The sequence below is a fragment of the Betta splendens genome, chromosome 14, assembly GCF_900634795.4.
Source record: "Betta splendens chromosome 14, fBetSpl5.4, whole genome shotgun sequence".
NCBI classification, from domain to species: Eukaryota; Metazoa; Chordata; class Actinopteri; order Anabantiformes; family Osphronemidae; genus Betta; species Betta splendens.
This window is the reverse complement of record NC_040894.2, coordinates 12,410,666-12,438,458: the sequence shown is the minus strand read 5'-3', so window position 1 is coordinate 12,438,458 and position 27,793 is coordinate 12,410,666. Positions and strand designations below refer to the sequence as shown.

Here is a 27,793-nt window from a genome sequence, read left to right as displayed (position 1 = left end):
GCAGATGGATGATGAAATATGAGCGTATCCGGTAGAGGCGCTAGCTGCACTTGTGCTTCTTGAATCCTATTAAATCCAGCCACCAGTGGAGGGGGAGAAGAGAAGATTCCCCACGTGGCCTCCGGTGATAAATCGTGGAATTTAACCCACCGCACGCAGCAACTGCACTTTATCATCTGAATGGGAACTTATGATCGCGTGGAGCAGATCAGAGGCGGCCGCTTCTCAGTGATGGTGCAGGAACAGGGCGGATCTTAGGACCCGAGGATTCAATCCTCGCTGGATAATAAAAGTTGGGGTTATGCGTGTTGTCGACGTGCGACAAGCAAAACCAGGCGTCCAGCGTGCTCCAAGTCGTCCGTGGCCAGCTCGGCTCTGTGCGCGGCGCACATTGCGGTGGCGCAACGGCAGCCAGCCAGCTGCGGGGCCGTGAACCCGATCCGCCGCTGGGTGTCTTCGCCGTAGACGAGCGAGACGCCGCTGTGGGCTGGTCCGTCGGTGTTTACCGGAAGAGAGGGCGTGAAACGTGGGACTCATGTTGGCCGATCCCGGCGCACGTCTAAGAGAGGAACCGGCGTGGATGCGCTCCCGTTAGTCTGCGCGAGCGGCGAATCGAAGCGGCGCGGCGCGAGCGGGACAGCCCCCGTGGATCCCCCGCGACCGGAGCGCGTAACGGGACTCGAACACGCCCGGGGGACCCATTCGGTAGGTGAAACTTTTAAAGATACTCGCAATTCCAGCGGTGGACGCGCTCCTGCGGCGCAGATGGGTCGCGCTGCACGTGTTCCTGTGGGGTCGTATTGTTGTTCTCGGCGATGCAGGCGCGCATGAACGCTTAGCTCGCTGCAGGTAGTTGCGCTGCATTTGTGCCATTTTATGCATGCACGTCACCACAGCGCGGCTTATCTGTGTCATGCACCTGTCATGAAGCGATGTTGTAGGGCTTTGCAAGCTGAAGGTCCAGGGTCCTATCAGACGCTCTACTATTGAGCAATAGCCCGTAATGTGCTGATTGGATGTCATCTTCATATCTTGTGCTGAAATGATAAACTGATTAGTCAGTGGACAGACTCATAATGACACAGAGCATTATTTAATCATTTAACATCTTTGTGTCACTGTGTGCGTGGCCTGAATGTGTGTGTGTGTGTTTGTGTGTCTGTGTGTGTGCATGTTTGCGTGACCCATTTTGTGAAGCCGCGTTGTTCAGTTGAGAACTTTTAAGTTCCCTCTTTTTAAAGGCCACAGACAAAGTGTTGGGCCGTTTGTTTCCTCAGCTTCATGTGCTCGTGAGGCAAGGGGCCGATATCCAGCTTTCAAAAGTCTTGCAAAACGACCCAAACGCACCCGTGTGCGCCACCAATAACTGCAGCGTCCCCACTTCTGCGCCCAGTCCTGCCTAATGAATTGGACGAGCCGTGTGGTGTTTGCTCAGCAAAAAGAAAACCACTCGCTTTGTTGACACTGCGATGATGCGGATCACGTGCTGACGTTAGAAAATGACTTCAGCAGAACCAGTCGGAGGCTTTGTCAGTGTTTCTGTAACTTCCCTCTGGTTAGATTTGAACAGCCCCACATCACGCTGCCGATCATTCTGTCCTCTTAACTGTGCGTTCGCTGAATCTTGCGCAACAGAATGTGCGGAGAGATTTGTGTTGCATTAGTGGTGCAGAAAAATTGCATCATCTGAGTTGTGTGTTGGAAGGAACAGTTTCCATTGACTCAGTGTCTCCAGCAAATTAGATTCATGTTTGTAGCCTTCTAACAACAGGTTTACTTAGTGTAAATTAGAGCCCCAGAATCACTTCTGGTTGTTTTTTTCTGCTGTTTGATGCTGAGAGTGCCGATGGCTGTACCCCTGTCAATGCTTTCCACTCTCATGGGCTTCAGTAATCATACCAGAGGCCCCGCTACTGAAAACGAGGACGTGTCAACAGCTCCCAGCTCCTTCGAACCCTCTGGGAAATCACTTAAACTTGGCTTGTGGAGGACGGAATCAGCATCACGTGTCTTTGTGTGTGTTTATCCTGCGCAGGTGGACACGTGTGTGTCGCTCTCGCTTTATTAGTGTCTTTAATAAAGGTCATAAACGGTTTTACACAGAGGCCTGGATATCGTCACGTCAAGCACAGCGTGTTGGTGAACGCTGCTGGTCCCTCCTGCGTTGCTGCAAACAAAAAGTGGGGCCGGACAAAGTCAGAGAATCTCTCTTAAATTACAGTTTGCGGCTTTTATGCAGACACGGTGTTCGAGGCAAAGCAGCTGTAAATGCATCTTCATGTGTCTTTGTGTGGCCATGGAGACAAACTGATGGGCACTTAAAACGTGTGAAGATGGAAGATGTGCCTGACTTTGACACGGAGGAGTTAAGCACGGGTAGAACTTAATTAAGGGGAAGCGAGCCTATAATCAAAACGGCTGCATTTCATCTGTCCTGTTTGTTTTAGACAACAGCTCCTAATGAGCCGTTTCAAAGCCGGTGTGAATGCAGAAAATCTTTTTTTTTTTTGTCAGTTCAGACGAGTCATAATGGGCCACCTGTAGTGTGTTTTCCAGTCTGGAGTGTTGAGACTGGGGCCCTGTGGGATCCACAGGGCCGAGCGCTCAGCTCCTCGTGTGATGCTTTCATGTTGCACTGTAGGAAGAGACAAGCGGCTGTAAAGTACCTGTAGCGTTTGTGTAACGAAGCTGGACAAAGTTACTACATCAGGTTTGCCTGTACAGTGTTTTCATCACTGGGAGCAACCTGCGCTTGTACTACAGTATATCAACTGATGAGCATTTGTTGGACAACAGAAAACACACCCATGGAAAGATTGAAACTCTTCTGTCGAGTATAAATAAAATTGTGCACATTTTGTATCAAAACCAGATATTACATGTTTTCTTCATTCCGAGTAATTTGTCGTCCTATCTGTGGAAGCAGCCTGGTAAATTTTAAACCTCTCAGTGGGAGTTTCTCACGTCTGTGGTTGACTGACATTTGAAAGCCAGCGTTGCCAGGAGACGTGCAGTAGTGTTGAATATTACAGTGTGCGACTGACCCAGCGACGTCATCCTGTGAACGAACATGTGAATGATGTCACCAATGTTGATGTTTTTTCTTCAGACAGCGTTCAGCGTGTGCTTTGGATTTACTTCACACCATTTAACAATTGAGAAGGTCTGTAGCACAATCGGTCAAGTAAAGCTTTGGTTGTGTTCTCGTCTCAGCCAGTCGAGGGAGGCGGCCTCCCCTTCTCTGCCTGCTGCCGTTCCTCCATTTGGAGGCAGGTCCACCTCCCTAACAGACTCAATTAAACCCAAATCAATGTGAACAGGTTATATTTAAAAACGAATTGAATTGTCAGTTTGACTTAAAGTAATTGCTCATGAAGGCCGGGCCAGAACCTCTTGCGTGGCAGCTCCTCAGCATCTACCACTTGCATGAAACCTGCAGTCCAATTGTACAACAATGTCTCTAAGACACAAATATGTTCATAAGTACAGTGGAAATATTATTTAGTGTGTGCTCCTCATGGATAAGCCATGTGGGAGCTGGTTGGAAAGGGTAGAGCGGTTGGGATGACCCTCGAAAGGTTAAGTCTGTCTGCAGAGATGTTTTTTTCCCACTAATATGGTTGGACTGTGTCTCAACATGTGTTTAGTTTACAAGGCTGTACTTTCCCCTCAAGTGGAACAGCTGCTGATAAGAAGGAAATACAATACTCCAGTCTCAGAGCCTCTCGAGAGCTGTCAGGGTCCCAGTCAGAGTAACCGTAGTGAAGCACGAGTGCTGAGGGATGGGCAGGACCGCGGGTCACCCGGGGTTCGGTCCAACGATCCTCGCAAGCTTGACGAGTTTTGGCACCGTCGCAGGGAGTTGCTCTCGTGTGTTACGATTTATCACAGAAACGGTCAAATGAGGGAAGCGAGCGTCAGCAAGGTTACAGACAATCCAATCATCATGGTCCCCAGAGGATAAATTGCAATGACTTTGGTGATTGCCTGAATTTACTTCTGCGGCAAGTCGGTGAAGGTTTTGATCATTATCTTTGAATTTGATAGGTGAACTTTTTTGGTACCCAGGAAATGAATCCTGTGAGACTACATTGCTTTTATGAATGCTACAAATAGTCCCTGTCGTTTTGTCCGATGATATTAGCATCTAGTACATAGCCCTCAACAGCCTCAGACCCACTGACTTTGGATTCCAGTCAAAGTCAATGCACAGCTTTGACTCTCTGTCGCCTTCTGATGCTTTTCTGCGTCGCAAGCATCAGGCTACGGCAAAAGAGCGATCATTTTTTCAAACTGGAGCAAGACCAGTCATTTGCTAATGTTACGTGAGCGGATGCATGAGCGCATCTCTGATTCCTCATTAGTTCACTCCTGCGCCAGGCGTGCACCCACATCTGCATATCGGCCTTCATTATTCAAAGCACAACCTGTGAGGACTCTGGGGGTTCTCAGATCTCTTCGTTAGCCTCATCCAAGTGCTGCCCGCTCTCCACCCCACTTGCCCCTCTCCCCCGATCTCATTAGCCTGCGCGTGAGAGACACCGGCATGAATGAGGTGCCCACAGGGAAACCGCACCATTTAATTCTTCTATCAGAGCATTTTCATTGAACAAGCATGGTTAAGCTGCAAGAAGAAGATGATGAAGTGTCTATTAACATTTCCCTTCTTCCTGATTGAGTTCTACCTGAAATGTTACCCTTGGAAATAGGACCACACACTCAGAATTTTTCATGTAAGTGACACTATAGCAGCTTTGTGGTATTCTAGTCCTGCCAGCTTTAACCTTTACCGTACAGTGGACGTACTGTGCAAATCCACAGAAAGAAAAATATATCTAATTCCATCTCTGTTTCCGACAGTAGCGGCTCAGACGCTGCATTGCTGCGTTTCCCCAGAGCGCTGTAGCTTTTGTTCCACATGGTGGATGAGCATTGAAACAAGTGAAGGCTGGGTGACTTTGTGTCTGCCCTGGAGAGTCAGTAAGCTGCCCACAGGTGTTCCCCCAGCTTTTCCCATGTGGCCACTCGTCACCGTGGACATGGTGGACTCCGAAGGATGCCGTGGAGCGCCCAAATATGTGCTTCACACTTTATTCTTGAGGCCCTAACTCATCTGTCAGGGGAATGTGGCGCCGCCTCACACGTCAGCAGAGCTCACCCTCCTGTTGTATCGGTTCTATTGACTGTGCACCAGGACATGCGTCACTTCCTCGATTGTTTATTCACACCTCGATCCTTATTGTACGTGTGCACCTCCGACTGGTCAACCTGTCGATGCAGAGGAGGAGAAAAGCAATAACCGTGATGGTGTCATGGATCTCCCACGGCCCCGGGGCAGCTGTCGTATCGTAACGTAATCAATTAGTCCACAGCGCCAATAGTGGAAAACCTTTTAATTACGTAAATGATTAACAAACGCGAACTTGGGGAAGGGTAGTAATTAATGTTTCATCAAATAAATATCAGGATGAGAAACCTACAGCTATTATAGCAGCATTGTCATGGTCACATGGTTGCCATGGTTGTCACTTTCTAATTCCTGAGTGGTTGGTGCGAGATGCTTTGGCAGATTGTCTCTCGTAGACGAGCGAGGATTTGGCTCCTATGACAGCTTTGTGATTCCTGCCAGTTAGAGGCTGAGCTTAAGCCCCCGCTGAGATCTTCACCGACAGCGCTCTCCTCGGTACGACGCGCCTATTTCTGCCCAGGTCTCCTCGCAGTGGGGCCGGCAGAAATATCCATCTGCGGGCTGGATGGAATGGCATGAAAGCGCAGAACCGCTTGTGCTTTTGATGAAACCCCTGGAGGAGAGGAGACGCAGGATCTGACCCCGGGCCAGCCGACACCAGCGCTCTCCTTTACAGAAAGCAGCCCATTTTAGCAGGCGAGCCGTTCCTCAATCCATCCCCGCTCTCGGGTATCGACAGACCTCGGCCCCCCCCTCCTGCCTCCTGCATCTAAATTTCTCTTTGTAGCTTACGCCAGGGTGGAGAATGAGAAACCCTTCAATGCTGCCTCTGACATTATTGATGAAGGGACAACACGGCTGAACGTGTTGTATAAGAGCAATCTGGCCTCATTCAAGAGAAGGCAAAACAATAACCCACCAGATTTGGATTAAGTTCCTTAATAACGGAGAATGTGAATGAGCAGTTTGGATGCGATGACCTGTGCATAAATGACAGGTCATGTGTCTAAAGGCAGAAGCGTTGTTAAAGAGCTGCTGTATCTGTGATGCCAGCAGGCTGCTCGTGGCATCGCCTCAATAGTCCTCTGCTCGTGACCTTTTGCAAACAAAGAGCTCAACCTCCAGTCTGATTTAGTTTCACAGACGCTTTAAGCTTTTTTTTATTTCCTCTCGGGAACCTGTTCCAAAGAGATAAAAGCTTAAAATACTTTTTTTTTGATGTTTGAAATGCTGAAATGTGTTTATTTTTTTTTCTGCTTCGCTTGGCGCCGCAAGGAGGTTAAAATATAACTTGTTCTCATGGCCAGAAAGTGTGTTTGTAAGGTACGTGTCTAGAAAAGCAAATGGCTGCAGGCCGTAGCAAAAAAACTGGGCCTTTCATAGCAGATAATAGCACTTTATTGATCCCCAGGGGTAAATTCAGGTGTAACAGCAGTCCAAGTAAATAATTCCAATAAATCAAAGCTCTAATATTGTACTATGGCAAAACAGTAACAATAACACTATAGCTGTTTTATTATTAATAGCTTTGTAGTTTCTACAGTTCTTGTGAGCATGACATGAATAAACCATTCGGCGCCTCTGAACCTGCAGCTTTGTAAAATTTGTATTATGTTTGCACTGAAAAACAAGTCACATTAGTATCAGCGTCGAGCTGTAGGTGTCTGAAACGAGCGACGGCGTGGCCGCTAAGGCAGCGCAACCAGTTGAGTGTGAAATTAAACTTTGGTGGAGGAAAAGGTTCTGCACAAAAAGAAGAGGAGAAGAAGAGTGACCTGAATATGGCCACTCTAAAGCTCTGCCATGAGAAAGAAGCTTCTTCTGTCCTTTTTAGAAGTTTTAGAAGACTGAGATGAATGTTTTTTTATTTAAGTGTAAAGATTAGCATTATAAATGTAATGTTCGTCGGACGGCTCCATATCAGTGCACCCCACCTCCACACACTGGCGTGAGGCAGTCACTGTGGTAGTCATGGCCGGGTGGTGCCAAACATGCCGGACCCCATCTGATCCAAACAAACAAATATATTTTGGTTTCTTCCGGCCAAAGAATGTGCTGCCAACATTCATCAGCTTCTTTATTCTGTTCTTTGGCACATTTTGTTTCCTGGAAAAAATACAAGTAGTTTATTTTTTCTTGGATGCTGCCCGGAGTCGACCCGATACAGGGTCCATCTCGCTGCCTTATCAGTCACTGTAACAATTACCTCAGATTATCCCTGTGCTCAGTCATAAGCACCGGTAGCGCTGCTTTAAGTGCACGCCTGCTGTGCAGGGTCATTGCTCAGCTTGTAAAGGCTGCAGAGAGCCGGACTTGTCTTCTGGCTCCAGAAGACATCATTATTTGCCGGTTAGTAATTTAGTGCAGCTACAACCTGTCTCGGTGCATTGGGCCCGACCTGGCAGCCTGCCCACCACCTGACCACCGGTTTCTAGCGGCGGCGGCGAGGAGAAGGAGCGCTCACCGGGCTCTTCGGCTTCTCTGGGATTTAGAGGCTCCGATGATCAATCCCAAGGGAACAGATTGATGGTTTCTCATTTTCTGCCGCGGCAGATTAATCCTGTGCACTTTAGCACCAGGACAGATTTCCAGCACCGCAATAACCCAAAGTTGGAATGGAAAAGCTTGTGGATGAAATATGGGATGCACTGTATTCCTCCTCTGTATGAGCCCACCTTCCCTTCTGGAATATATGATCAACCAGTTGCAGGTTCAGCAGCCTGAGCACTGAGCAGTGTCACAAGGACAGAGGGCGGAGCCACCATGAAGCATTATGTACAGTCATCAATCTGCACTTGTACAGCAGTCATCATTTATTATCCCGAGTGTGTTGACCCCAGCATTCTTTGAGTGCTCCAGCAAGGTCAGCCGTGCAGGAAGCCTCGCGTCGCCAGTGTGAGTAGCAGAGGAATAATTGGCTCGTGCCACTCGCCGGTTCCCACTTCTATCCTGTGTAATCCTGGGCTTATTATTGCACGAGGCAGCCAACCCCAGAGACCGCAGCCCTGGATTTGTGTGGGATCGTCCCCGAGTGTGTTTCTGCCCGTTCGGATTTAGCGTCGCTCAACGGAACCCGGCGGAACGCGAGCAGCTGCGTTCCGCCGTCGCATTGATTGATTGCGTGGGAACGAGTTTACCAGGTTAAGTTGGGTCTCGTGCAGCTGCCGGCGAATCTGATGGATTGCATTAAAGACTTCCAGGGATTAGTCTGTGACAAGTGAATGCAGAAAAGTGCTGTCTGCTGGAAAGCATTGCAAATGTACTGTGCACAAAAAAGCCAGGTTTTGTGGGGGTGGTTTTATTAAGGAACAAATCTCACTGTGCTGTCAGCCCTCTTTGCTTTCCATCAGTAATTAGCCATAAACTAACTTTGTGTAAACCAAGCTCTGGACTCTCTCAGTGACAAAGGTTCACGTCACGAAAGACTGTTCTCTTCACTGAAGCTCAGTTTCTGGCCGCTGTGGTCGGCTTTGTGTGCCGGTGCCATGCAGTGACCGCCAGGCCGTTCAGACACTGACTTGCTGTGTGCCTAAACTTAAATATATTCATAAGCATTACTAGAGCTGGGATCACAGCTAATAGCTGATTGCTATGCTCTCCCATTTCCATCAGGGGCCTTTAAGATGCAGCACATTCTGCTCCCTATGAATAAAGCTCAGTCAAAGATGATGAGGCTTAATCACTGCCAACTGTTTGCCAAACAACACGAGCAAGATGGAGAACAGCTATTTGTAGTGTGTGTGTGTGTGTGTGTGTGTGGTGGGGGGGTAAAATGTCTTCCTTAATCCCTTTACAAAAAAACCAAACTGGTATCGTGCTCAAAGAATCCAAGCTGTTCCCCGGACTTGCTCGCTCATCTGTTGGAAGCAGTCTGTAAGCGTTCCTCTTGAGCTTTCACCTGCATTGTTCTCCCAGTGTTTTGTCTACTAATGTGGCTTCAAATCTGTTGGAGTAGGATGAAAAGTGATGGGAGAGGATGGAACAACCCGTGGGCAGAATTTACCCAAGTTCTGGTTTCACATTAAGATGCTTGAGATGGATGTGGTGTTTTGGGCTTATTGTGGCCCCGTATTAAACTTGGAATGATAGTCCGTGAGTTTGGTGAATTGTGTTTTGCTGATTAGACTCTCATTGCATACAATAATTGTATTAGCAGATTTTTATCACCTCTCCACAGCGTAAATGCTGTGTCCGTCAGGCAAAGGCAGCGGATGCTGGATGAGGAGAGGAGGGATGAACTGGTGGGGTGAGGGGGGTTGCAATTAGGGAGCCCTTCTGACACTCATAACTTTTAATGGGGACAAGGCCACGTGGGGCAAACGGCACAGTCCCCAGTGGAAGCGCGTATGCAGAGATCAATGTCTGCTTATCGGGAAGGAGCAGGAGGGATCAGAGCTCACCTTGTACTTTCAACCATGTGATAAGACACAGCCTAGTGAATCGGTCTGATCAGCTGTTCCTGTGTATGTGTGGGGGGGTGGCAAACAGGTCAACTCAACATTACTTGTCAGTGGATCAGCTTCACCACAATTCTTCGTCTCTAGAGGTTTGAACTCTGCCGTGGCACTGATGGAATCTTGTATCTAGATGATTACAGCGTGAATGTGCTGCTATCTTGGATTCTGATTTCTTCCTGACGTGGCGCCTCCATTATATAAATGCTATGAAAATCAGTTGGGTGCGATGTCCTCGCAGTGCAGATCGCTCCATCACGCGGTAAACGATCAGAGCCGCCTGCCTTTGTTCCCGTCGAACGAGCTGCACCACGCGTCCAATATTCGATTTCCCGGTTGATGACTGGATGAGAAGAAGGTGCCTGCCTCCCATCAAAAGAAGATAACACCAGGCGTGGGTTTCAGGCGCCCTCTGCTCTCGGCGTCGCCCTGTAAACTGCAGTTACTGTGAAAAAAGACTGTTTTTTCAGAACGCGTAAATCACTGCGTGTGTGTGTGGGGTCAGACTGCCACCACCTCCAGCCCGATGGTGAACGTGGAGATTCCAGGCATTCATTTCTGTTACAGCGGGTGAAGTAAATAACCACCAAAATACTTACAGCACTTGATTCCCGTTACTCCTCTCGCAAACAAAGGATTGGCTTCGGAGCCCGACCTTGGACGTGTGTGTCCTCCACCTGCACACGGTTGAGGGCGAACGCGCTTTACTAATGCAGGCAAACACATTCATTGTTCACCCGCTCCAGCCTGCTCTCCCCTCTCACCGTAATTGGCTCTGCTGAGGCTTCTTTCCACCTCAACTAGCTGGAAGACGGCAGCTATTGAGAGCACTCCGCACTCGCACGTGGGTTCTCCAGGTCGTCGCCGGCCTCACTCGCGCCCGCTCTGTTGATTTACCTAATTAAACACAAGATGCTGCACAAGTAGGAGCTCCAAACGTTGAGTTTTGTCCCCGCAGCTCCACATTTTGTCTTCTTAATTGCTTCTATCACTGTCTTCTTCCTGCATCTCTGTCTGTTTGATCCTTTTCCGGTAGACATTCAAAGATCGGCATCGCACACGCGACCAAACGCGCTCTCAGCTGCGGGCGGTGCAAGAGATAGCCACAATAGAAACACACACACACGCATCTATATCACACCATTTTTATTGAGGGCCGTAAGAAATCTCACATCCACTTCCTCATCGCACCTGCTGAGCACGGATACTGTGTCACGTAGTGAAAGCAAAGTACACATTAATAAAATGGATTCATTGACGACAATGTGTGGTTATCTGTAAATGCACAGATCCACCAGGATATCGCTCAAACATGGAGGCTGGCGAATGATGCGAATGAGGGGAGAGAGCCTCGGTTCAAGAGTCACAAAATCACCAGTGGTGAAAAGAATCAACTAAATATTCTTTGTTTTTTGCCCAAATGATTCAGGAGTCAAACAGCGCTCGTCGCTGCTGACAGTTAAAGGGCTTTTCCTGCTCCCTCAATTCATATCGTTTGAATAGGAGTCGAAGAAAATATGCAAATGAAAGTGGGCAAACGATGAGTGTGATGATGGGCCGGTTTCCCCGCCTCCTCCTCCGTGACGAACCCTTCTGCTTGTATGAGGGCGGACTGTGGCCCTGTGCGTTGGGGCTCGTGTGCCGCCATGTGCTCCACTGCACTTTTCTTTGCTTCCAGCTGAAAGTCCGCGTCGATTTTTCTCCGGCTTCCTCCCACACAGAGTGGCTGAAGGTTAATTGGAGACGAGTGTGAGTGCTTGTCTGCGTGCGGACTGCCGGGGCGCCCGAGACGGACCCGGCGGCCGGGGTTCCGATGATTGACGGGTAGCTGGAACATTAGGCTGAATGTTGAAGCAGAGTTGGAATCATTTTGATTATCCCATATTTAGGGAAAATAATTATTGTCTGGCCATCTAACATAAAAAAAATCCCAAATGACTTCATCATTATCACCAGCAATAAAATATTTAGTTGTGCCACTAACTAGGCTAAATATTTGATACCCCACAGTTGGTTTTGAGCCGGGGGCGACTAAAGGGAAGAATGAATGAGTGGATCAGTGTTATTTAGGAATACGAAGCTCTACCTGAATATTTCTGAATAACGTGGCCAGTGTCTGATCAAAGCTGAGCCTCTACTTGGCTTCAACATTTCCCTCCAGGCCGTCTTTTCGGTGATTGTTCATTCAGGTGGCTCCAACCACTGTGAGACCACAGAGACGGAAGTAGTTGGAGGATTAAGTTCTCTCTCTCTCTCTCTCTCTCTCTCTCTCTCTCCTAGATGAATGTTCATTTGCATACAGTATCTGCGCGTTTCCGCCTGCAGGACAAATCCACAACCAGAGCTTTGATGTTCCCCTCCTGTCATATCAGCGCCGCTGATTTGATTTCCACCAAATGCCTCATACACGCCAGACGCTTAAACCGTTTCATGCCTTTTAAATGCGTGCTTTGCTTGGAGCGCTGGTCCACCTACAAAACATCTGATGAGGAGACAAGCAGCCGCGATCAAAGACATGAAACATTATTCATTTTGCAGCCTCTCATTTGGGTTGAAAATGGATTTATTTCATGAGGTGGATGCTCAGTAACTTGACCCACCAGACCACCCACTCACACATGGATGACATTTCATCTTTCTTTCCCGTCTGCTCCAGTGAGTCTCGCTGCAAGATGTGTTCAGACACAAAAAATCAAGCTCACAGAACATCTGAGCCATAAATAAAGTGCCGGCAACTGTTGACTCCACCAAGGGCCTCACCTGAAATTGCCCACTGAGCTGTTAGTTGTGGAGAAGCTCTTCAGAAGCTGCCACTAAAAAGCCCTGAGCATCTTCAAACTACCTGTGTTTACTTATCTCACGCTTTCTTCCTCTTCTCCGCCTTCGCAGCTCCGGTGGGACCGAGCGAGCGCAGCCTGGCCCGGGTTGCGTTGTTGCTGGTGGGCGCCCCCCAGGTCTCTCCCCGCCACCAGCCCCCCGCCGACCATGGCTACGAGCAGTGACCCCGGCTCCGAGACGGCCAGTCTCACCGACATTATGGGCGCCATGACGACTAGCGACTCGGACGCCCGCGGCGTGAGGAACGGCGGCGCCCGGCAGGACGGCGCCCAGGTGAGGAGGAGCCGCCCGCCGGCGCCTCACCTGAGCGGAAGGAAGCTGTCGCTGCAGGAGAGAGGCCCGTACCGCGCCTCTGGAGGAGGGTACACGCACGTCTCGCCTCGCGTGGCTCGAAGGCCCACGGTGGAGTCCAAGCGTGTGTCTATATCGGACTCTCAGGTGAGGAGGAGACTTTTATTCATCGATAGAAATGATAGATGATAGATGATAGATAGAAATGAGAATCGAGCATCTAGGACTTAAAATCTTTTTGGAAGGAATTTGTGCAGTTGGTGTGACAGGTGGAACCATCGCAGATGATGAGATTCTGACTATTTAATTAAAGGCATATGAAGAGTAGTTAGTTAGAACTATTAGTTTAATAGGTCAGTATTTTGGTTTTCTAGAGCAGATAGGCTTCAGTGCAGCTCACACACGGGGACAAAAGTCTTTCTATTCCTTTAAGCTGTAGAACATTTGATCAACTGTTCCTCACAGTAGCTTTCTGTGTTTTCTATCCACTGAAATGACGCAGACAAGCAGCAGTGCAACTTGTGTCTATGAGTGAGGCCGGGATTTCCATCCTCCTCCTGCTTTTTCCATATTTCAGAGAGTCTATAAAAAATTCATGGCATCTGCCAGGAAGCGGAAGCCCTTCGAATTTAAGTCCTGCCACAGACTTACAAACCTGTCATTGTGTCCTCTCCCGTCTGAAAGCGGTGGCGGAGCGGCGCTGGGCTGTAAAACCGGCCGCCGCTGCTCTCGCCGTGTCTGCAGTGTGACACGGGGAGGAGACGGCGGTGTTTGTGGCTCGCACACATCCCTAACTACGTTCCTCAGCCTGAGAGGACGAAGCTCTGACTTGTTAAACCTGCAGCTGATGTATATTTTGTTTGTCTGCTTGTGCAGGCCTCATACAGTAAGTGTCTGTACATTTCACCCATTGTTTTCTATGAGAGCAGACGTCCAGGAGGAGTTCATTCTGTGTGTGGAGCCTGATGCTCTAACTGCTCAGACTCTCCCTCAACTGTCTCATCACATTTAGTTGTTGTTGTCGTACCATCACCGTCTCCAGGATGAATATGTGACACAACCCCATCTCTGTTTAGTGATTTATCCCCTGAGCTCTGCAGCCTGTAGTATTTATAGTTCATAGGAATATTGGATATAGTGTTGGTTCTTGTTTGCACAGAAATAGGACGTCAGGTTCATATTGGAATCACTTCAGACAAGCACAATGACTACTTAGCCGGACGCCGGAAGTTTTTTGCTAAATAAATTTCTACATCCTGCTTCTATTCACATCCACCACTGTACTGAATTCAACTTTAATTACAATATTGGTTGAATTGCTTTGAAATATTAACATTCTCCATGATGACAAACTATTTTGGCATCTACAGACCTATTTTTTTATTTTAAACTGAGATGTTACTGCCTGCTCGTTTTATAGGCCTCAGAGTGTAGTGTGCTTTTGATGATGCTGCAGCTGCATTGACACATCTGCATGGAAAGAAGAGTCATGGAAAGAACGCAGACCCTCGGATTTGAGATGAGGAATCAAAGTTTACGTCCGCAGATGTTTTCCACAGATCGGGAGCGACTGGGACACGTGGCTGGTTATTCACAGTCTAACTGAAGGGCTGGGCACCGTTTATAGCGACGGGCCTGAAATAACATCAGACACAAGTTCCTCTTCTATGACACGCTGATGTGGGCGTTTGCATTACTCATTATTAGAATGAAATGCACGCTGATTGTTTTCCGGCGCGGCGGCGGCGATCTATTTGCTGTGCAGCGATATTGATCCGCCACAGGTTAATGGATGGAGAGTCTGGGTATGTCGCTGCATCCATTGTGTACAGCAGCGTGACCGTGTGCCGGTAAAAATCCTGTGAAGGATGTCTGTAGCCCGGTGGAGAGAGAGAGAGAGAGAGAGAGAGAGAGAGAGAGAGTGTGTGTGTGTGTGTGTGTGTGTGTGTGTGTGTGTGTGTGTGTGTGTGTGTGTGTGTGTGTGTGTGTGTGTGTGTGTGTGTGTGTGTGTGTGTGTGTGTGTGTGTGTGTGTGTGTGTGTGAGGCAGATGTGGTTAAAGCTGCATGCTCCTCTTTATCCATCAGCTCTGACAGAGCTATTAACTGCAGTGCAGCGCCCACTGAGCATGTGCTGGCACACTGTGAAGCCAGTGGAAGTCCTTTCAGGCAATCCCTCCTACTGCTCCTTTCTTCGGATTCTCCTCATTTCCCTTTATCCTTCGCTGCCCTATTTCCTTTACTTTATCGCTCTAGGACCAATCGCAGCCATTATTACAGGGCTGCTGCGCTTTGCTTTGCTTAATAAAGCCCTCGTCCTGCTCCGCCTCGCCCTTTGTTCTAATCCCTGCCCGCGGTCGCGTCTCCTGCCTCCGCCGGCGGCCGCGTTGGGTCGGCCACATCGCCGGCGTGTTACATAAGTGTTTTCTAAAATACCTTGCCTGGTGGCGATCGATGTCCTGCCCTGCACCACATTATCGGCCGTTTCACGGTAGCACTGTGTTCTCCCACCTCCTCGCATTCTGTAAACATGCCTCAGAGGTTGGTGGTTCACAGTAAGTGGACCCCCCCCCCCCCCCAGTTGTAAAAGAGATCCACCTCGCTGTCATCCACATGCTCAGTGCTGTATTTGCGCCCCCCTGGCCGTGCCCCTGGCTGACTCGCTGCTGTGGTGGTTGCTATGGAACTGCAAATCAGCCATTTAGGCAGGGGCGCTCTAATGGGTCTGCCGACGGTACACAGGAACTACAGCCCACATTGTTACCTGCATGGCAGAAATGAATGACTTCCAACCAGCACGTTCTCACACACACACACACACACACACACACACACACACACACACACACACACACACACACACACACACACACACACACACACACACACACACACACACACAGGGAACATTCTGTCTTCTCGCTTTAGAAGCGTTCACTCTGGTGCTGATCTCGTTTATGTTGATGATGAAGTTCCTCACGGCTTCGCTCTTCTTCTTTCCCATCACAGGACTGCATCCAGTTGAACCAGTATAAGCTGAAGAGTGAGATAGGAAAGGTGAGTTCACGATGGTTTATGTCCACAGGTGAAATGAGAAGGTTGTTGCAGGTCCTTGGGTTGAAACCTCACCACCATCCTAGCAGCATGTTTTTATATTTAAATCTTACAGACATACTGTACTTCAGTGTGTCTCATCACTAAATCTGACGACAGTTCCATATTTTCTAACCTCAGAAGTGCTTTGACACAAGCCCAGGAACATGCGGCATCTTTGCAAACTGTGTTTTCAAGGTCCCGTCCTTATCCTGAGATGTGCAGTGTTAAAGTCGTGCTTCTAAACTTGCTGTATTCCCCTCGATGAAGCAGAGGTGTTTAGAAGAATTCACTCTGACCTTGTGTCAGTAGGATAAAATAAAAGCGTGTCCAAATACAAAGAAGTCGTGATTCATTTCTAACCGACCAGCTGGTGATGAAGGTGTGTGTGTTCTCGGCTTAAGGGACCGGAGTGAACGTTTGAGCCTCTCTTCGGGCAGTTCTGTAGCTGTTTGGACTTGGCAGAGGCCTGTGACGGTAAACACACATCCTGTGGCCAACGTGTGTGTGGGAGGAACCGTTCTGTGCTGTCAAAGAACAAAAAATGCAGAGCCGCTGTCTGTTTCCAGGGAGCCGCTGTGGGACCACTGGGCCCTAATGCTCTGTGGGATGCGTATTAAACAGCTGATCTTGTCTTGCAGGGCTCCTATGGCGTGGTCAAACTCGCCTACAACGAGGATGACGACAAGCACTATGTAAGTCCCATCCGCCACCGCTGCCTCCTCCTCCACTGTCTAGACAGTGGAGCCCATTGATTCCTTATTTATTTTCTGTTTTCAATGTCACCTTCCTTCCTTGCTCTCCACTCCCTAAAATTGCATCACTTGGCTCAGTTGGAGGCAACTTGGAAGCGTCCAAGGCTTCGTTATTCATCTTCAAAGCGGCTCCGCTGCTGCGTCGTGTAGCTCGTGTAGCCGCGAGGAGCGGGATGACGTAAGGTCCGGAGCTCTTTCGGATCGAGCTCCGCAACCTGGGCTCCTCCGGAACGTCAGCTGCGTGTTTGAACGTAGCCAAGCAGCCATGTAAAGCAACAGGGGGAGTGTTTGGATGAGTCATGTCGGCCTGAGCTGCCAACTCTGCATGGGTTTATATACTTCTGAACTGGAGCCTGTGAAAACGCTCCAGCGTGTACTGTAAGTGGAGCAGTTCAGGACGGAGCAGGCGTTCAGGCATCCGGAGCGGACGGATGACAAGCGGGTTCAAAACAGGGTCGGCTTTAGGGATGGAGATGTGTGTGTTCTTTACCTCCATCTTCTGACCCAGACCCAGTCGTCAGCGAACCGCTTCTAGTGTGAGCGTGAAACCAGGTCGCAGTGAAACAGATTAGCCCCCGGTTGAAAATGAAAAACCTGGATTAAGAGATTCCCAATTTGACTCATTTCTTTAACCTCCTCCTCTGTCTTCCCATCTGTCTGTCTTTTAATTCCGTGCTCTTCGTGGCTGCGGGAGGATTTCTCACTCCTCCCCTTGTGGTCCGATGCAATTTTGTCCGTTCTATAAATTCTAGTTTAATCGCTTGAATCCTTTTTGTTTTAGTTTTCCGCTGTAGCTTTTTTTTTTTAAGCGGTGACTTGATGAGCTCAGGATAAAATAAGAAGATGACTAACTCCTCTCAGTGTTGTGTACGAAATGTGCTGTAGCACGAGTCATTTAGCAGATTACTAGAGGCCCCTGTATCGTACGTGTGTTTGCTGCGGGGTCACATTTATCCTCCCTGCATCTCGACTGGCAGCCGTCCAATCCTGGCGATGCCACTCATCATCCTCACGACGCGTCAGTCAACCTCATTCATGTGTTCACTCTGCTCAGTTCAGCTTTAAAGAGCTAATCGTTAGCACGTGTTTCCTTCTCAGGAGCTGGAGCAGATTCTTTGTTGCTTCCATTTGCTTAATGACTGCCTGCCTCTCTTTCACACCTTGTGAGGTTCTAGCTAATCATTGACATTCTCGCCAAACCACAGCTGGTTACTGATGCTATGCTCAGCAGCAGCCTGGCTTTAAACAGCCTCCCGTCTCCAGACACACACTGACAGCAGTGCGGCTTGCGATCCGGCGCCGCTGCTGCTAATTGTACTTCTTGGCATCAGCCTCGCTGTTTACCGCTCACTACTGCGCTGCCGCGAGGCCCGTTTCCTGCGGCGCTGCGCCACATTTAAAGTGTTCAGACGCCGAGAAGGTGTGAGGCAATCACAGGAACCGAGATGCATTTATCACAGAGGTGTCAACTAAACAAGACGGGACCATATTTCATCAGCGGACCAGGTTTAAATATTACAAGGAGTAATGGACCGGGACATGGCCGCTACCGCACCCTGAGCGCGTCCGCTAACGGCTCTGCTGTGGCGTTTGAGAGAAATCAGCGTCTCAGGGCTGATGGCAGTGCTGTGTTTACCAGAAGAATGACCTCCTCATTTAGAATCGAGGGTTTGAAGGGGAAACTATTTAACGGTTCCCACATATCAGTCCCATATTCTATAATAGAACCCTGAATGGAACGTGGCCTGATTAATGCGTCTGTCAAATGCCGGTATGGACACACGAGCTCTGCAAGAATAACTCGGAGCGTTCAATATTTAACTGTGACACACACACACACACACACACACACACACACACACACACACACACACACACACACAGAATCTGCTTCCTTGCCAAACCTGTGGGCCCTTTTGTTACAAAAATACGATGCTGCCTCAGCCGTATGTGTTGAAATCCTCCTCCTCCGACCTTTTTGTGAGTAAGTATAACACAGAGGACAAATCACTGACATTAAAACCTTCATGTTTCATATTCCGCTGCCTATACATGCTCATATTTGCATTCTGGTCTGATGGAGGTTGTTTATTTTGGACTAATTAAAGCTTCTACTGTTCTAAAGCTCAGTGTGATACTAATTTGTGACTTTCCTAGGCCATGAAGTTGGTGTCCAAGAAGAAGCTAATGAAGCAGTGTGGTTTTCCGCGTAAGTCCTGTTCCGTAATTTGTTTTTCTTCTTCCACTACTTTTCCCACTTTATCTGATGGTTCCAGCACAGTTCAGCTGTGTTAACGCGGAACTTACGTGCTCATAATTCCAAAGAAGGCCACGCAGCTGTGTCGCACTGAACGCCCGTGAAAAGCATTTTTCCAGCAACGCTGCACATCTGGCACCGAGCCACCATTATCCTGTATGTGTTCCTAAACAAGCATGAACAGCTCTAGAATGCAGGTGCATTTCTTGTGTAAAGGAGGCTCCAGAACTGTCTGCAAATAGCAAACAGCAGTAAATCACTTTCCAGGGAAGACGAGGGGCAGCTGCTCTCCAACATGATGGGACAAACGGTTTGTTACTGTGACTCTGAGATTTATTCTGTGAATAGTTGTATTCTTACCCCCCCTTTTTTTGAGGAGCTTGAGTGTTTTCGTAGCGATTGGCCTTTATACGATAGAGTATCAAGGCCTGTAGTTTCCTTTCATGAGCAGACATTTTGTTTGGTGATGTGGTACTTGACACTGCATCTTGAGCATTTCCAATGGAAATTAGATATCATTCCTTGCTGCAGCCCACAGCCTCCAGCAGCCCAATAACCGACCATCAGTGGCTCCATTTACACATTACCCATGGTGCACCTCAGCAGAGTCTTTCTGTGCTCCAGCCCAGCATTTTTAGATCACTCAAGCTCAGGAAGATGCGTTCAGACCCAGACTGTGTGGATGTCGGCCCATTAATCCTCAGTTTGCCCGACTCTCGTTTCAAATACATTTTCTCTGTCCCTGACGCTGAGGAAAATCACTCTCAACTGGCAAATGTTTGCTCTTGTCAGCGCACTGTGTCTGACACCGTCTTCTGTCTAAAACAATTAACGTCGCAGGAGGCGAAAGGCGTAGACGTCGCTGCCGAAATGTTCTCGTTGCTCAGATTTGAGCTTAGACACACGAATGTTTCCTCGCTGTGCTTTTTGCGCTAAAAGAAGTGGCGTGTGCTGTGGTGTGCAGGTCGCCCACCGCCACGGGGACCCAAGGCACCCCAGGGGGAGCAGCCCAAAATCCTGGGACCCCTGGAGAGGGTCTACCAAGAGATCGCCATCCTTAAAAAGCTAGATCACGTCAACATCGTCAAGCTGGTGGAGGTGAGCTGCTTCATTTGCATTTAAAAATCGGCCTGTTGCTCCCAAACTTAGAACCCAAAGCAGCAGAGTAGTTGTGTGGATTGTGTTCACTGGTAATTAGGAAATATTAGCTTTAAGAAAATATTACAGTGTCACCGTGTTGTGTCAGATCTGTTCCTGCCTTGATGTTCAGCTGCATAATGAAACATCAAACATCAGACACGAGTAGAAACGCACAAAAGTACCACAGACGACAAACAAAAAACGAGCACAAGATGCAAAACCTCCTCTCAGATGCTAAATGACATCAAAGCAGCCAGATATGCGAGACGTTCACCCTCCAGCACCACGAACCACGACCTCCCGTCTGCAAACAGATTCTCGCCTTCGATTTCAATATTTTCTCGGCTTCCATCGCTTGTGAAATATGGCGGCAGATTTTGTGGCCGTGAAGTCAAGATGCCCGCCACTCCCATGCGATATCATCAATCTCGGGCAGATGGCGGCGGCAGCGGTCGACAGTGAAGCGCGGGGACGCTCGGTGCCAGAAATGCTGAGGTTTTTAAGCAAAAGTTGAGCCGTGGAGAAAGAAACGCCATCTCACTCATTCTAATGGGCACCTGTCTGCACTAGGGTGGGGGGGTGCTCTTCATCACCATCCCCATCTCTCTGTGCCTGGGGCAGCATCGCATTCATCACCACCGTGCAGCTGATTCCTGCGGGACTCCAGGTCCGGTCCGTCTCATTACAGACGGAGAGTTTCTCCTCTCGTTTCGAAACATCACAGCCCACGCCGAGTGGAACAGATTGAAAGCGATGAAAGTGATCCGGTCATTTGTCACAGATGGTTGGCAAGCAACAATAAAAGCTGCCCCGCACTCACCGAGGCGTGCAGTCGTTACGTGAGTGCCACGCTTTTATTAAAATCCAGGCTCCATTTATGTTATTTCTGCTTTTAATGCTCAAATGAAATGACCGGGCTGTTAATGGGCTTGATTAATTCTCCTGGTTAGAATTTAACAAGTAATTTAGAGAGCAGAGTGTTTGTCAAGGCAAAGCAGCATTACCTATTGACTCCTTTATGGTCTGTCAGCGCTCGGGGGGATTTCCTCCTCTTCTCCCTCCTTCCCCGTGTCTACATCATGTTTGTCTTCACTTTAATTATTTAAATTCACCAGGAAGTTGAATTTCTGCAGATTCCCTGGATGGAGCACATTCAATAATATTCCTTTGTGTCTCGTAAAATAAAAGCCAGCCCTTAAGTTTCGCGTCAGTGGTTTGGTCCTTAAAGCTCCATGTTCCACGTCTTGTGAGATTGGAGGGGTTTCACTCTGGATCATCTTCACTCGTGATGCCTCCGTTTCTGTTGCAGGTGCTGGATGATCCTGCAGAGGACAACCTTCACATGGGTAGGTGTTTGACCCCCCTCTCTGCCCTTTGCCTCCACCAACAAGTGTTATTAAAGCTTATTCATAACTCTGATCATCCTCTGCATTATGCAGAAGTGCTCCACGAGCTGTGCCAGGTCACAGTTAGGACGTCTGCTCATGCAAAACATCAACCTCCTCATCCGCTTAATGTGGCGCGTTTGGCTAATTAAGTTCTCTTGATCATGAATAATGTGATGAATGAGTGAATAAAGAGTCTGCTCTCTCTTCCTCCCTGACAGTGTTTGAGCTGATGCGAAAGGGGTGAGTTTTTTTTTTATTTTTTTTTAGCTTTAATAATTAAAGGCTCATCCCTCCTGCTCCTCTCCTTCTACTTCTTACTTCTTTATCCCTCTGCTCTGCTCTCTGCAGTGTTCTCCTTCATTACTCCGAGCCGTTTCAGGCTTCAAAGGGATTCATAATGTTCTTAGGTTTTCACAGTTATTACCAGCGCTAGTCAGCCCTGTAAATGTTTCACACCCTGATGAATGCTCCTCCATCCCACAGCACTAAAAATGTCTGATGATCTATAACCCCAGACCTTTGCTTAATCTAAGCCGGTGAAGGTGGGAGGGCAGGTCTGGCATCATCACGCACGCGATATATGCTGGAACAAGCTTTAAAATGCATTGGATGTTTTTTCATCGCCCCCTAAAATTAATAATTGCCCTTTCACTAATGAGCTGTTAAAGAGCACCTATGGCAACTACAATCAGATTATGCCTTAAATGACCAACAGTTCTAATATTTATGATATAATAGACACAGGCTTGTACAATTGGTCTCCCCCTTCACCGAGGCCACCGAGTAAAAGCTGGGAGACGTGGCAGCAGTTAAGCGCTCTGGCCGGCGGTGACAGCTCTGACTTATGGCCCGGAGGCTTAAATGACCTCAAAACAAGCCACGGCTTCACCTGCCAGCGCAAGCTCCACCGCGAGAGCGACGGGCAGGAGGAGGAATTGGGAGCGGAGGGCTCCGTGTGGGTTTCAGGCCGACGGCGGCACAGATGCTGTAACTATGCTGAAGCCTTGGCTAATTACACCTGGCTTTAAATCTGAAAAAACACTGAACATCGGCTGTTGTGGCTGCGCTGAGTGGTTGTCATAGGAACCATTAATTTAATGGTCTCGTTTCATTCTTTTTAATTCCAAACTCTTCCAAAATATTATAGGAATCTTTCATTTGAGCGAAGTCGAAGGTAGTAGTGTTTGTTCCAAGGTCAGAGAGGCTGGAGCATAAAGCCCCACTGTAACACACATGTGCTCTCTGTAGCTGCACTTAAATGATAAGAGAGCTTTCAGTGTTCTGTCCAAGGACACAAGACTTTAGAGACCACCACAGTACAAAAATTAAACTCTGGGACTGAACCATAAATTCTCTTTGCAATGAGATTTTGGTTCTGTTGTGTTTGTTCAATGCTTTTGACAGAGGATTCACCTAATGCATTTCCCTGCTTTCTGTGTCTCCTTCTAGTCCAGTGATGGAAGTGCCTACAGACAGTCCTTTCTCAGAGGAGCAGGCCAGGTTATACTTCAGAGACATCGTCCTGGGCATAGAATACTGTGAGTAGACTCACTGTCTCTATGGTGTAATGCTTCCTTTACTGTCCTCTCCGGCCGCTCTACAGATGATATAGATATAGATATAGATGATAAATATTACCCTGTATGTTATGGAGCTAAAGCATTCTGCTCATGGTTCTGGAGCTGCTGTTGCTGCTCTCCACCGCTGTTCAGCCAGTGTTGTTCTTTTTCTCAAGCTCCGTCCTTGTTTCCCGTTCTGGGCTATAGTCTAATAACTGGTGATTAATCCTTCCTCTGTCTGAGCTTTGAGAAGACGGATGGTGACTCACTTTCTATATTTTTACAGTAAGTTTGGGCTGATTGCGCGTCTTTATTTAGAGAACGTGCTCGGGTGTATTTCCTGCTCAAGGGCACTTCAGAAGCCCTGTTGGTCTAATTGGAAAGCACTGGACCCGACGTCCTCCGTCTCGTCCTCAGTGCACTACCAAAAGATCGTCCATCGGGACATCAAGCCTTCCAACCTGTTACTGGGGGACGACGGCCACGTGAAGATAGCGGACTTCGGCGTCAGCAACCAGTTCGAGGGCAACGACGCGCTGCTGTCGAGCACGGCCGGCACCCCCGCCTTCATGGCACCGGAGACCCTGTCGGACAAGCGCAAGAGCTTCAGCGGAAAAGTAGGTTGACTGAGGCCGGAATGGAGCGTTTGATTGCAGGCGAGGGGGCAGATGAGGATGTGAGAGGCGTTCGAGTGCCTCGGCCTGCTGCTTTCCCTCAGCTTTCAAGACATCTAGGCAGTTTCTGTAGCACTTACTTCTCTGATTAGTCTGGAGCTGCTTCTGATTTTAATTTATTCAAGCCACACTCCAGACAGCTGTTACTCCCGGCCGTGTGGGGGCAACATTTCCTGTCAGTGTTTGCTTTGCTGGTGTGTTTGACTGCCTTTAACATCACTGTGACTGCTCTCCTACAGGCTCTGGACGTGTGGGCCATGGGAGTCACTCTCTACTGTTTTGTCTTTGGGAAGGCAAGTCTGCACGTTTTCCATCTCTCAGCCACTTCTCAGAGTCTCCGTGAGGGAGAGGTGTTTGTTTCACCGACTCCGGTGCTTGTTAACAGCAGCCACTGACACGACCATCGCATCTCCATTTGCTTAAGCATGTTACTGCAGCCATCTAGTGGCATCAGTCATTTAAATGAGGAGCTCCAGTCTTCACAGATACACAGATCTCTCTCTCTCTCTCTCTCTCTCATGCTTTTCTCTTCCTCCAGTGCCCCTTTATCGACGAGTACATATTGGCTTTGCACAACAAGATAAGGACCAAGACTGTGGATTTCCCTGAAACGTGAGCCCTTTCTTCCTTCCTTTCCCTCCACTTTATTAAAAGAGACCGCGCCGCTGCTCCAGCCACCTGCTGTCAGCACTTTTCGTTGCCGTCTTTGTCTCTTCGTCTCCCTCCGAGAACCATTTCTTTCTTGTTTCCTGTCACAGATTGCACCCAGGAAAATACAAATAACAATCAGCGCGGGTATCGCACGCTACGTGTCGTCCGCATGTGATCTAAACCAAGCCAGCCAGCCTGAACACGCACACAAAACAAAAAGTGAAAAGGCAATGGGAGATAAACTGGAGGAGTCGACTGATAGAGAAGAAACGGGCCATTCACACGTGTGTGAATGGCAGTTGTAGGCGCCTGTGTGTCGGTGCAGGGTGTCGTGTTGTTAATGATAAGTGTCTTCTCCCGGAGGGCTCGACAGACTCGGGCTGCTCGTTCATCAAATGAGCCTCTGGTGGAGTGGATGTAACGTAGCCAGCGTCGCGATCAGAGCCTGAGCTCTAAAAAAACGATTCCACTCCCAGCGACTTTACTCACAGCTCATTAATAACATGACGTAAAATGTCTGAACATCAACCCATTTGTACTATATTAGAATGACACAGGTTAAATCTGCTTTTTACTGGGTATTATATGCAAAGTAATTATGGCATTTGTTTCGTGCAGACCGAGCGTCAGCGAAGACCTGCGCACCCTGATCTTGCGGATGCTGGATAAGAACCCAGACGTCCGGATCACCATCCCTGAAATCAAGGTAGGCTTCACCGCAAGGCTGCAAAAGGCCGCGGGGCTGGTTGCTAGCGGTTCAGGGCAGCGCGTACGAGCAGTGACAGAGGGCTGGGCCGGTCGGGTCGGGTCGGGTTGGGGCTATGCCAGCCGGCGGGTGACATTCCTGCCCCCCGCTGTGTTTCCATGACAGAGCCCCGTCGTGTGTCAGTGAGTCAACTTCTCACCGGGGACTGCTTTATGTTTATGGAACGAGCGGCAATTAGGCTCCGTCATTGGTGGCAGCATTTGTAATTGACACAGGGAACAAGTAAGAGCTACACTGATGACAATTTAGTTTGTATATGCGTCAAGTGTGTGTGTGTGTTCAGGTGGACCAGTGGGTGACTCAGGGCGGCGCTGACCCCTTACCTCTGGAGGAGGAGCACTGCTTCGCCGTAGAGGTGACGGAGGAGGACATCCAGAACTCGGTCAAGTTTGTTCCCAGTCTCTCTGCAGTGGTAAGAACTGGTCCACTGGATCCGTTTACTGGTCTCGAACGTCAAAGCCTAGAAGCCCTGAAGCTCCAGTGTGACTGGTGTTGATTGAATTCCAGTAAATGTTCTTAGAGCGTCCTTGCATGAAAACCTTGCTGCATATGCTTTTCATTTTGATGTAGCTGGTGTTTGGTGGCAGATCAGCCCCAGTGAGACCTAAGCTCCTGGTTTATGCGAGCAGCGCTCTCCCTGCCGAGCTGTGAGGCCTTATAAAGGCATCGTTTATGACATGGGATCTCTCTGTGATTGCTCTCTCTGGATCCTTCAGATCTTGGTTAAGGCCATGCTGAGGAAGCGCTCGTTCAGTAACCCCTTCGACTGCCCCAGCAGGAGGGAGGAGAGGTCCATGTCTGCACCCGGCAGCCTGCTCATGTAAGCACGCACGCTCCAGCAGTCAATATTCACAGTGCGGGTGAGCTAGAATGAAGGCATGTAGGTCTAGTTCCTTAGTCGACTGGTGCTTCACACCCGTCTCCTCCTCCTGCTGCATCAGGTTAACCCGATCCGATTCCTGCAGCAGCCGCTGTCGCTCTGTGTTGCCATAGCACCATAATTCATTCTTTCATTGTATGCAGTGGAGCTGACATCTTTTATAAGTGTTTCTCTGCGCGCCGCTTTGAAAGGCAGGGGGAGTTCAGCGTGACAGGCAGCGCTACGGATCCGCAGCCTCGGGCCGTCCTTGGACTCTCTCTGTCGACAAGGACCCCCAAGCGTTGCCGGGGAAATAGCCCGTCGCCCTGTCCTAACAAAGCAATTTCAACACACTCAGCCGAGGGCAGATTGAAGCGTCTCCCGGCTGCAGCGCCGGCGCCCCCGGGACCGCGCTCTGCGTTGTGTGTCCGGCCGACTTTGTCGTGAAGATGAACCCCAGTGCTGCGCAGAATGTGGGGCAGGCTGATAGTTTTTTTAGATCATTTCTTCTCTATTGAGGCCAAGGTTTCCCTTGTTAGACTCTAGGATGTCAGATGTTTGAAGCGACACTGCCCCCAGCTGGCGAATTGGTGAATAACAGCTACAACAGTGACAAATGAAGTGAAGCCAAACCTTTTCACGTGCAGGGGGGGGGGGTTTATAGGGGCAGGTCATCGTCCCAGCGACTGTGACCTTGAGGTGACCTTTGACCTTTCCATCCTTTCTCCCACTTTGCTGCAGGGACTCGTGGCCCTTCCGGCCCTCTTTAAAACTCCACCCCTCGCTCAGGTAACACTTTGTGCTGCACCCAGTCTGGCTCGCTGTCTTGTCTAACGTCCGCCAGCCGCCGCGCCCATCTTCACCCCTCGATTTCCTCAACTCCCGCTTTGTCCCCGTCACATGACCAGTGGTGCAGCAGCCTCTCCCCAGCTGTCATTTGACTCAGTGTTGTACGCTGAAAGCATTTTGTGTGTGGTTTTCCGCCTTCATCAAGTAGGATAATGAGCTTCTCCGACTGTCCCGCATCCTTGAGATCCAGTCTGAAAGCAGAAAATCCCAGCCTTGACTGGCTCTTGCATTTCTTTTGTATCTGGTCTTTCAGAAAGAGCAGCACCGGAGACGGCCCCAGAGAGGGAGAGCTGGAGGACCTGCATGAAGATGAGCCCTCCTCCTGAAGGTCCCCTCACCAGCACCTCACTGCTGGAGGAAACACTTGCATCCTGTTAATATTCACAATAATGCGCTCAGGCTTCTCTTCTTGCGTCTTTCTGCCCCCCCCCCCCCCCCCCCCCCCCCCCACACACTCAGACCTCGCAGCTCCTGAGCGTGATTCTCACCGAACCACCGCTAATTGCGATTTGCATCTGTGAATCTATAAGAGGAAGCCCGTCAGTCCTCCACGGCACCAGTCAATGGAGCTGAATGTGCCGGGGAAGGGCGAGGAGCTGCTTGTCAGCTGGCAGACCACTGTGATAAACACCAGTCAGCATCAGACGACAGCGTGTGCATGGTGTATGGTTGAGCCTTATCGTCAGACTGTCATAACCACATTCAACCATCCTTACTTTGCCCTGTAAATGACACTATAGCGTCTCTTGAGTGAAATGTGGGACTTGTCATTGTAATATTCTACATGCAGTGGACGTCTTCAGATAGGTGTTGTCAGAAGGAAGGATGTAGAGGTTGAAGCCTTCACAGCCTGTCGGAAACGGAGAGCGTCATCTATCTCTGGAGGATCACGCAGAAAGGCCACTGACTTACACTGTGCTAAACACATTTCAGTGTAATTATTCTGCGTGAGAAGTCATTTCACGCTTCATCCCCTCCTCATGTTTGTCTGATGACTTTAGCTCTTTAACGCTGTCTCATCCCTCTCATGTCAT

At 49.1% G+C, this 27,793-nt stretch overlaps 1 protein-coding gene across 3 annotated transcripts; it reads left to right on the top strand.

Moving 5' to 3' along the window:
* The first annotated feature begins 118 nt into the window (after positions 1-118).
* On the top strand, positions 119-27,189 carry camkk1a (calcium/calmodulin-dependent protein kinase kinase 1, alpha a). 3 transcript variants are annotated; one of them, XM_029173117.3, is made up of 17 exons: positions 119-705; positions 12,532-12,918; positions 15,778-15,825; positions 16,503-16,556; positions 18,774-18,825; positions 19,838-19,971; positions 21,323-21,359; positions 21,620-21,641; positions 22,851-22,939; positions 23,378-23,577; positions 23,874-23,927; positions 24,173-24,246; positions 24,904-24,991; positions 25,335-25,463; positions 25,768-25,871; positions 26,652-26,699; positions 27,013-27,189. In XM_029173117.3, exons 2-17 carry the CDS (start codon positions 12,628-12,630, stop codon positions 27,083-27,085), a joined length of 1,497 nt encoding a protein of 498 aa, XP_029028950.1. In that variant the 5' UTR covers positions 119-705; positions 12,532-12,627; the 3' UTR covers positions 27,086-27,189. The 3 variants fall into 3 exon arrangements, with proteins under 3 accessions (XP_029028950.1, XP_029028951.1, XP_029028952.1); XM_029173118.3 differs by lacking the exon at positions 26,652-26,699; XM_029173119.3 differs by lacking the exons at positions 25,768-25,871; positions 26,652-26,699.
* The last annotated feature ends 604 nt before the right edge of the window (positions 27,190-27,793 follow it).

Bases quoted from the DNA above. Each gene is read 5' to 3' on its own strand.
- camkk1a (XM_029173117.3), top strand. From the start codon at position 12,628: ATGGCTACGAGCAGTGACCCCGGCTCCGAGACGGCCAGTCTCACCGAC. The intron at 23,578-23,873 runs GTAGGTTGACTG...GCTCTCCTACAG, and splicing joins GCAAGAGCTTCAGCGGAAAA to GCTCTGGACGTGTGGGCCAT. The intron at 23,928-24,172 runs GCAAGTCTGCAC...CTCTTCCTCCAG, and splicing joins ACTGTTTTGTCTTTGGGAAG to TGCCCCTTTATCGACGAGTA.